The sequence below is a fragment of the Poromitra crassiceps genome, assembly GCF_964638095.1.
Source record: "Poromitra crassiceps genome assembly, chromosome: 2".
NCBI classification, from domain to species: Eukaryota; Metazoa; Chordata; class Actinopteri; order Beryciformes; family Melamphaidae; genus Poromitra; species Poromitra crassiceps.
Window position 1 is genome coordinate 9,842,947 of NC_139624.1, and position 10,352 is coordinate 9,853,298.

The window sequence follows — 10,352 nt, forward strand, 5'->3', positions numbered from 1 at the left end:
TCTGTATGTCTGCTGCTGCTGTACGTGTTGAATCTGTATGTCTCTGCTGCTGTACGTGTTGAATCTGTATGTCTCTGCTGCTGTACGTGTTGAATCTGTATGTCTCTCTGCTGTACGTGTTGAATCTGTATGTCTCTGCTGCTGTACGTGTTGAATCTGTATGTCTCTGCTGCTGTACATGTTGAATCTGTATGTCTCTGCTGCTGTACGTGTTGAATCTGTATGTCTGCTGCTGCTGTACGTGTTGAATCTGTATGTCTCTGCTGCTGTACGTGTTGAATCTGTATGTCTCTGCTGCTGTACGTGTTGAATCTGTATGTCTCTCTGCTGTACGTGTTGAATCTGTATGTCTCTGCTGCTGTACGTGTTGAATCTGTATGTCTCTCTGCTGTACGTGTTGAATCTGTATGTCTCTGCTGCTGTACGTGTTGAATCTGTATGTCTCTCTGCTGTACGTGTTGAATCTGTATGCCTCTGCTGCTGTACGTGTTGAATCTGTATGTCTCTGCTGCTGTACGTGTTGAATCTGTATGTCTCTGCTGCTGTACGTGTTGAATCTGTATGTCTCTGCTGCTGTACGTGTTGAATCTGTATGTCTCTGCTGCTGTACGTGTTGAATCTGTATGTCTCTGCTGCTGTACGTGTTGAATCTGTATGTCTCTGCTGCTGTACGTGTTGAATTTGTATGTCTCTGCTGCTGTACGTGTTGAATCTGTATGTCTCTCTGCTGTACGTGTTGAATCTGTATGTCTCTGCTGCTGTACGTGTTGAATCTGTATGTCTCTGCTGCTGTACGTGTTGAATCTGTACGCCTCTGCTGCTGTACGTGTTGAATCTGTATGTCTCTGCTGCTGTACGTGTTGAATCTGTATGTCTCTGCTGCTGTACGTGTTGAATCTGTATGTCTCTGCTGCTGTACGTGTTGAATCTGTATGTCTCTGCTGCTGTACGTGTTGAATCTGTATGTCTCTGCTGCTGTACGTGTTGAATCTGTATGTCTCTCTGCTGTACGTGTTGAATCTGTATGTCTCTGCTGCTGTACGTGTTGAATCTGTATGTCTCTCTGCTGTACGTGTTGAATCTGTATGTCTCTGCTGCTGTACGTGTTGAATCTGTATGTCTCTCTGCTGCTGTACGTGTTGAATCTGTATGTCTCTGCTGCTGTACGTGTTGAATCTGTATGTCTCTGCTGCTGTACGTGTTGAATCTGTATGTCTCTGCTGCTGTACGTGTTGAATCTGTATGTCTCTCTGCTGTACGTGTTGAATCTGTATGTCTCTGCTGCTGTACGTGTTGAATCTGTATGTCTCTGCTGCTGTACGTGTTGAATCTGTCTGTCTCTGCTGCTGTACGTGTTGAATCTGTATGTCTCTCTGCTGTACGTGTTGAATCTGTATGTCTCTGCTGCTGTACGTGTTGAATCTGTATGTCTCTCTGCTGCTGTACGTGTTGAATCTGTATGTCTCTGCTGCTGTACGTGTTGAATCTGTATGTCTCTGCTGCTGTACGTGTTGAATCTGTATGTCTCTGCTGCTGTACGTGTTGAATCTGTATGTCTCTCTGCTGTACGTGTTGAATCTGTATGTCTCTGCTGCTGTACGTGTTGAATCTGTATGTCTCTGCTGCTGTACGTGTTGAATCTGTCTGTCTCTGCTGCTGTACGTGTGGAATCTGTATGTCTCTCTGCTGTACGTGTTGAATCTGTATGTCTCTGCTGTACATGTTGAATCTGTATGTCTCTGCTGTACGTGTTGAATCTGTATGTCTCTGCTGTACATGTTGAATCTGTATGTCTCTGCTGTACATGTTGAATCTATATGTCTCTGCTGCTGCACGTGTTGAATCTGTATGTCTCTGCTGCTGTACGTGTGGAATCTGTATGTCTCTCTGCTGTACGTGTTGAATCTGTATGTCTCTGCTGCTGTACGTGTGGAATCTGTATGTCTCTGCTGCTGTACGTGTTGAATCTGTATGTCTCTGCTGTACGTGTTGAATCTGTATGTCTCTGCTGCTGTACGTGTTGAATCTGTCTGCCTCTGCTGCTGCACGTGTTGAATCTGTATGTCTCTGCTGTACGTGTTGAATCTGTATGTCTCTGCTGCTGTACGTGTGGAATCTGTATGTCTCTGCTGCTGTATGTGTGGAATCTGTATGTCTCTGCTGTACGTGTTGAATCTGTCTGCCTCTGCTGCTGCACGTGTTGAATCTGTATGTCTCTGCTGCTGTACGTGTTGAATCTGTATGTCTCTGCTGCTGTACGTGTTGAATCTGTATGTCTCTGCTGCTGTACGTGTTGAATCTGTATGTCTCTGCTGCTGTACGTGTTGAATCTGTATGTCTCTGCTGCTGTACGTGTTGAATCTGTATGTCTCTGCTGCTGTACGTGTTGAATCTGTATGTCTCTGCTGCTGTACGTGTTGAATCTGTATGTCTCTGCTGCTGTACGTGTTGAATCTGTATGTCTCTGCTGCTGTACGTGTGGAATCTGTATGTCTCTGCTGCTGTACGTGTGGAATCTGTATGTCTCTGCTGCTGTACGTGTTGAATCTGTATGTCTCTGCTGCTGTACGTGTTGAATCTGTATGTCTCTGCTGCTGTACGTGTTGAATCTGTATGTCTGCTGCTGCTGTACGTGTTGAATCTGTATGTCTCTGCTGCTGTACGTGTTGAATCTGTATGTCTCTGCTGCTGTACGTGTTGAATCTGTATGTCTCTCTGCTGTACGTGTTGAATCTGTATGTCTCTGCTGCTGTACGTGTTGAATCTGTATGTCTCTGCTGCTGTACATGTTGAATCTGTATGTCTCTGCTGCTGTACGTGTTGAATCTGTATGTCTGCTGCTGCTGTACGTGTTGAATCTGTATGTCTCTGCTGCTGTACGTGTTGAATCTGTATGTCTCTGCTGCTGTACGTGTTGAATCTGTATGTCTCTCTGCTGTACGTGTTGAATCTGTATGTCTCTGCTGCTGTACGTGTTGAATCTGTATGTCTCTCTGCTGTACGTGTTGAATCTGTATGTCTCTGCTGCTGTACGTGTTGAATCTGTATGTCTCTCTGCTGTACGTGTTGAATCTGTATGCCTCTGCTGCTGTACGTGTTGAATCTGTATGTCTCTGCTGCTGTACGTGTTGAATCTGTATGTCTCTGCTGCTGTACGTGTTGAATCTGTATGTCTCTGCTGCTGTACGTGTTGAATCTGTATGTCTCTGCTGCTGTACGTGTTGAATCTGTATGTCTCTGCTGCTGTACGTGTTGAATCTGTATGTCTCTGCTGCTGTACGTGTTGAATCTGTATGTCTCTGCTGCTGTACGTGTTGAATCTGTATGTCTCTCTGCTGTACGTGTTGAATCTGTATGTCTCTGCTGCTGTACGTGTTGAATCTGTATGTCTCTGCTGCTGTACGTGTTGAATCTGTACGCCTCTGCTGCTGTACGTGTTGAATCTGTATGTCTCTGCTGCTGTACGTGTTGAATCTGTATGTCTCTGCTGCTGTACGTGTTGAATCTGTATGTCTCTGCTGCTGTACGTGTTGAATCTGTATGTCTCTGCTGCTGTACGTGTTGAATCTGTATGTCTCTGCTGCTGTACGTGTTGAATCTGTATGTCTCTCTGCTGTACGTGTTGAATCTGTATGTCTCTGCTGCTGTACGTGTTGAATCTGTATGTCTCTCTGCTGTACGTGTTGAATCTGTATGTCTCTGCTGCTGTACGTGTTGAATCTGTATGTCTCTCTGCTGCTGTACGTGTTGAATCTGTATGTCTCTGCTGCTGTACGTGTTGAATCTGTATGTCTCTGCTGCTGTACGTGTTGAATCTGTATGTCTCTGCTGCTGTACGTGTTGAATCTGTATGTCTCTCTGCTGTACGTGTTGAATCTGTATGTCTCTGCTGCTGTACGTGTTGAATCTGTATGTCTCTGCTGCTGTACGTGTTGAATCTGTCTGTCTCTGCTGCTGTACGTGTTGAATCTGTATGTCTCTCTGCTGTACGTGTTGAATCTGTATGTCTCTGCTGCTGTACGTGTTGAATCTGTATGTCTCTCTGCTGCTGTACGTGTTGAATCTGTATGTCTCTGCTGCTGTACGTGTTGAATCTGTATGTCTCTGCTGCTGTACGTGTTGAATCTGTATGTCTCTGCTGCTGTACGTGTTGAATCTGTATGTCTCTCTGCTGTACGTGTTGAATCTGTATGTCTCTGCTGCTGTACGTGTTGAATCTGTATGTCTCTGCTGCTGTACGTGTTGAATCTGTCTGTCTCTGCTGCTGTACGTGTTGAATCTGTATGTCTCTCTGCTGTACGTGTTGAATCTGTATGTCTCTCTGCTGTACGTGTTGAATCTGCTGAGCTCAAATTCCTGCGCCGCTGCCTTTGAAACAATAACAACAGCAGCGCTAGTTGCTAGCTCGTTGCTACACACTGAAAACGATTGATTTGGATTATGCAATGAAGCCAGCCTGCATGGTACGTTCGGTGGATGGCTGTAAAGAGCCTTTTCCCCCTCCAGTCCACAGTGAAAGCGTTCCCAGCCAGACTCTCCCAGTCCCTTTGCTGGGAGAGTCTGGCAAGCGAGACTAGGTGTGTGGTAACGAGCTTGGTACTGTGTTAGCTTACATTAGCTTTATGCTGCTCCTGGAGAGCATCAGCATTGCATGACAGACTCGGTCAGACAACGTCAGTGTTGGGATCGCACGTACCACTTTATTCAACGAGACTACTTGTCAACCACAACAATGCCTGGTCTCTATATACGGCACTATCATCTCTCCACATACGTAGATCGTAGTTTTGACACACGTCTGTTACTGAAGAGACAAGTTATTTGTGCGGAGGCAGACTGGGACTATAGCACTAACGTAAATCAACCTGTTGCCGTAAATTAATATAAGCAAGATAAATATGAAGCACCACCCAGTGGATTCATCTGTTCCCGCAAACCAAATAATGTTCCAAAAGCAATGTAGTATAGGCATATTTGAGGCTGTTACATACTGCATTCATTGATACTGCATCAGTAGAGCTGCAGCCTATAGCCTTTAATGATCTCCTGGAGGCTGATAAGACTGGTGCACTTACATCAAAAGCTTTAACCTGTCCATATGAAGAGTGTGACTGGAATACATATAGGCTACATTAGATCAGTGGATCTCAAAGTGGGCTCCTTGGGCGGGTTCCATAACTTCCAGGGGTCCCCAGTGAAAAAGGTAATAATTTACTTTCACTGGAATTCCAACCATAAGTAACAATGACAGAATGTATGACTATTTTGATCATGTCTTTCATAGACTTTGTGTAATAGAATGCCAAAATTACACCTCCTTCCGGGTTCGGTATGCGACCTAAGGGATTTCATTCCCCAAGCATGTTCCCATCATAGACATTTAGAAAAATCATTATAAAAACAGCTGTTTGATCAAGCCAAGCGATCCAGCTGTCCAGGGGTTCCCAAACTTTTCCGTCCAAGTACCACTGCGTACCAAACCACATTTCCCAGGGACCACTTCCACGGCCCCCCAATAAAATAAAATTGGCTGATTTAACCATCAAAGCAGATATAGCTGGGGAGCTATCAGCCCGCACACTCACCGGATAAACAAAGTTTTAGGTGCAAGGCACAAGAGATTCAATAAGTAGTAGAGAAGGAGCCAGCACTCGATGATGTCCTTTTGAGGGTTTTTATTCCTGTTACAATGTACGCGTTTCAGCAGTAGCCTTCGTCAGCGTTTTATTTATACAGCGCTGATTTAACCATGCAATAGCAGCAGAAAGGCTAAATGACAATAAAAGGCTACTAGCTGGTTCAAAGCGGAGGGGGGGCACTTAATTGCAAATAGCGCCCAGACTGCTAGACGAAGCCCTTAGCAAAGACATAGCAACTCCTTCATCAATGAGCCGCACATTTTTTAGGTATGGTATGTCTATAGGAGTTTATAGATTGTGCCTATAGATTCAGCAAGCACAATAATCATAGAAAAATAACATAATTAATCTCGTTTTTAAATGACACAAAGACACCATGATATGACAATATATTACATCTCGTTATATAGCCTACTCGTTATATAATATTTAGTCCTATCTGCTGCAGTTCATTTTAATGTATGCATAAATAATGTTGGGATATCCCTGGGTTTCCAATGGTTTAAACATGTGAAGTGAATGCTTCCAAGATACCCTTATTTCCCATGACATTTGAATGCAGCAATCTGACTACAGCGTCATTCATTTATGGGTAATGTAGTTTATTGCTACGTGTACGTATCGTATCGAACCCGGGAGGAAACTACAACTCCCACATTCCCTAATGCGGAAGTAGCGCAACACAATATCCCAGTAACTTCCCAAGTAGATTTTCAAGCAGAAAATCGTTCAATATAGACGAGGAAAATGTCTCATATCGTAAAGAAAAGGAAATTAGATAAGAATAGGCAGGACAGCCTGTACTTTGACAGCTATTCCGACGTGACTATCCACGAAGAGATGATAGCAGACCACGTCCGGACCAACACGTACCGCATGGGGATACTGAGGAACAGCGAGTCCATACGGGGGAAAGTGGTGCTGGATGTGGGGGCAGGAACCGGCGTGTTGAGCGTGTTCTGCGTGCAGGCCGGTGCTAAGAAGGTGTACGCCGTGGAAGCCTGCTCCATCGCCGAGGAGGCGGTGAAGATCGTCAAACAGAACCAGATGGAGGACAAAATTGAAGTCATACGAGGCACCGTGGAGACAGTGGACCTACCTGAGATGGTAAGGCTGGCCAATATATCGATAGGCTATAGCCTGTCGAATCGATATCGTGCTATGAGACTTGTATCATATTGGATGTTGGTGTCTTAAAGGCTGCAGTGCATTACAGTAAAGTGGTGTCATTTTCTGAACTCAGCAGACTGTTCTAGCTGCTCTATTATTTGCCTTTACCCACTTATTCATTATTAAGTCATTATATCCACATTACTGATGATTATGTATCAAAAATCTCATTGTGTCAATATTTTGTCAAGACACCAATAGCCTACAATATTGTCCCAATATCGATATTGAGCTATTTGGACAAGTAGCCTACATCCTTGTTTTAGTGTGCTTTAAAGAGCATGGTGCAGGTTAGATACCACTTTGCATTAATATGTGGAACTTTTATTATGTAACAATTAGGATTCTCTTTTGTTCTCCCCCCCCACACATAACTGCACTGGTTTTTGTGAAGCATCTGGCACGCGCAGCACATAAAAAGCCACAAATCTAACAATAACACCTGTGACGATTTTAATACACAATAATCATTAAATGCTCCCTCGGATCATTACCTCCGTACACCCAGCGTCTGTCCCGGTCTGTCCGTCCGTCGAGAGCCGCTCACAGCAGTAAATCCTCCCCTCTCTGGAGCTAAAACGTCAGTGCCGAAATGCATTCTGGGCAGTGTTGAATTATCGTACCAGAGGATGGTCAAAATGATCATTGTTGGAGGTAAATTAATGTACAAATACGATAATTATCGTACGTCTGGTGGTGCAGGGTTTCCGTTGTCCCGTAATTGCAGGACATTGGCCTTTAAAATTCATTTAAAAAAATGAAAATGAAAATCTGCAGGACACCGTGTCCTGTAACTTATCTCCCGACGCAATTAATTGTAACCCTGGGTTAAATCCCCCGAGTTATAATGGCCATACGTTAAGAATATTGACCTGTAACTTTATAGTTTGGTAACACTGTCAAACAGCTCCACACGTGGTGTGACAAACTAACTTGCTAGTATTGCTCGTCTTTAAAGGGGGACTAACCCCCCAGATATGTATCAGAACAGTGATTTGAAAATACCTATGGAAAAAACCAAGAAATGACATATGCTCTTGTCTATACTAGACTCTTTGGCTGTGTTCAAGTCAAGATTTTTTTTCGGAAATCGACGCCATTACAGTTTGCCTACTGCCTCAAAAATAATTTATTTGAGAGGGGCAATATCTTTATAAATATCAACAACTAGCCAACGCTGGTGGCCTGTTTGGAAAGAGCTTTGCTCAAAATGGTTGAAAGTTATATCAATTTGGTAATTCAGTGGCGAACTAGAAATTTAATTATTTTTCTGCATGTATCTCTATGGCAGCGTGTCAAACTACGTTACGAGAGCAAAGTGACGTGGGCTCGTTACAGCAGCACACCGCACAATACAACAAACCCCCCGTTCTGGGGTAACACAATGCGAGATTTCTCTACGTCATTCCCTCGTCCAAGTTGCCATATAGTCCCTTTTTCATTTTAGTTTGGGGGCTTTTCGTGATTCTTGTTAAAAGTTGTGCAAAAGTTTTCCTCTCAGCGCAGTGCAGGCTGCGCCTCCTCCCTCCTGCCAGACCCCCGGCTGGCGAAACAGCCTGCTGCATGCATGGGGCGCTCTGTAACCTCACGGAGCAACAAACAAACACAGACAGAAATAGCTGGTGTGCGATTTTTCTGCTCAATACAGTCTGAGATTGGGTACAGGATTGAGGGAATCCCGCATCTGTTTGCGAAGGTGCGACTGGACAGGACGCTTTTCACAGACGGGCACAGTAGCTGAGTAGCCTGCTATAGTCGGAGCTAGGGATGTCGACGGTTAACCGTTAACCGGTTAACCGCCGACAACGTCATTGGTCGGTTAAGCATGTCGGTCAAACGGTTAATTTGCATATTAAATTGGCATACAACGTGTTGCCAATATGGTGTTTTTTTTCCCTCCTTCGCGGTAAGCAACAATGTTAACTAGCCTAAGTAGTTACTGTAGCAGCATTATATAGGAATTAAAAGCTCCTGCCACTGCCAGAACAACATTCATTTAGAGAAAGGCTTTTCCAAATGGAAAAGCAGTGTGCACTGTCCGCCTCTCCCCCCGCGTGCGAGATGTGCTCTGTGATAAACTCAGCTCCACACATGCGCCACACCCCCGCCTCCCCTCTGCTTTGACCAGACGGGAGAAGACGCCCTGCCCTGTGCAGAGTTCAGACTACAGCGAGCCAGTCAGTCATGCTCCTTCTGTGTTCCAGCCGCGCTGTCATGAGACCATGAGGTTACTTTCAATGACGCGTTTCAAAACAAGCTGCGTCTTCCACATCGAGTCACTGAGGAATCCACACTTTTACCGTAAATTGAGTTCTCTCCGGGTCTGTCTGTCTCTCAGGTGTAATAATCCCACAACGATTACAGCAAGAGTGAGAATGCTCTTCTAAACACATCGGCTATTAATATATAATTATTTCTCTGCATCTCATATTAGATCGGTAAAAAGTTTGGACAGCCTGCCTCATTTGTTCATCCTCGCGAGTCCCGCAATGCTGACAGCTGTCAGCGTGCGGACTTGCTGCACTCGTCGTCATGTCGTGCAGCCGGACACACAGAGAGCATACAGCCCTCGTCGCAGATAAAGAGAGAGAGGGAGAAGCGTGGAGAGTAGGGATGCACCGATCGATCGGCACGTGACCGGAAATGGCCGATTTTCACGTGATCGGCCTCGATCGGTGATCTGTTCCGGTCACTCTAAATAGCCGATTCTGTGAGCCGATTTTCACATGACGTGCGCGCACCCCAAAGCACCGAGACAGGCACCCAGCCACCACACCACACACGCCAGCATACCTTCCTCGTTGTGGATTTTTTTCACCGTCAGTGAAGTAGACAAAGCTCGCAGTTTGTCACACATGCTAGTCGAAAATAAGCCGTGGAGACAGAGATGCGGCCGTGTCCCGCTCGGCTGGAGTCCAGTCAGAGCGGCTCGCTTCACCTCACTGGCCCCTCTCTCTCTGCTCTCTCTCCCCGGGAAGCGGTGCTCCAGCAACCCGCCACCGCGCACAGCCGGCTTGGCGAGGTGAACGCGAGCATTGTGTCGAGTATAACCATTCCCCGACCTGCTTTTCCATTCCACATCAGCGCTGCTGCCTCAGCCTGTCAAGTCATGTTGTAACGTGACGTGGATACAGGAGAGACTATTTGTTTCGTATTGCAAATAGAACGACATGAGAACGACGGACATAATAATAAAAATGCATCGGACTCACAAGTGTGCAACGTTTTCTGTGCGTGACTATATTTTTTCGGATGGCAGATAAAAATACGCATACCAAACTTCGGACTGTGTGTAAACTCCGCCTGATATTCAGACTGAAGATCGTTACTGTAACTCATAAACTCATTTCCCCTCTACTCAAGAGGACTGGTCTGGAGCCAGTCTATAAACTCCTTGTCCATGGATCATTTTGATGTTCTGTTGCACCTGTTTTCTTTTGGAAAAGTAAATGCATGATAGCTGTGGGATATAGGCTATTGGATTTAATTTAATTTTTGTATTCATTGTATTTGCACAAAAAAGCTCTGTCCAGTAGCCTAACC

At 45.1% G+C, this 10,352-nt stretch overlaps 1 protein-coding gene across 1 annotated transcript in view; it reads left to right on the forward strand.

Moving 5' to 3' along the window:
* Positions 1–6,386: 6,386 nt before the first annotated feature.
* Positions 6,387–10,352, forward strand: part of prmt6 (protein arginine methyltransferase 6) — a gene marked incomplete at both ends in the record, with an annotated part of 20,835 nt that continues 16,869 nt past the window's right edge. Inside the window, one exon of the mRNA XM_083660787.1 lies at positions 6,387–6,746. Coding sequence (XP_083516913.1) covers positions 6,387–6,746 — 360 coding nt within the window. The remainder of the gene's footprint in view (positions 6,747–10,352) is intronic.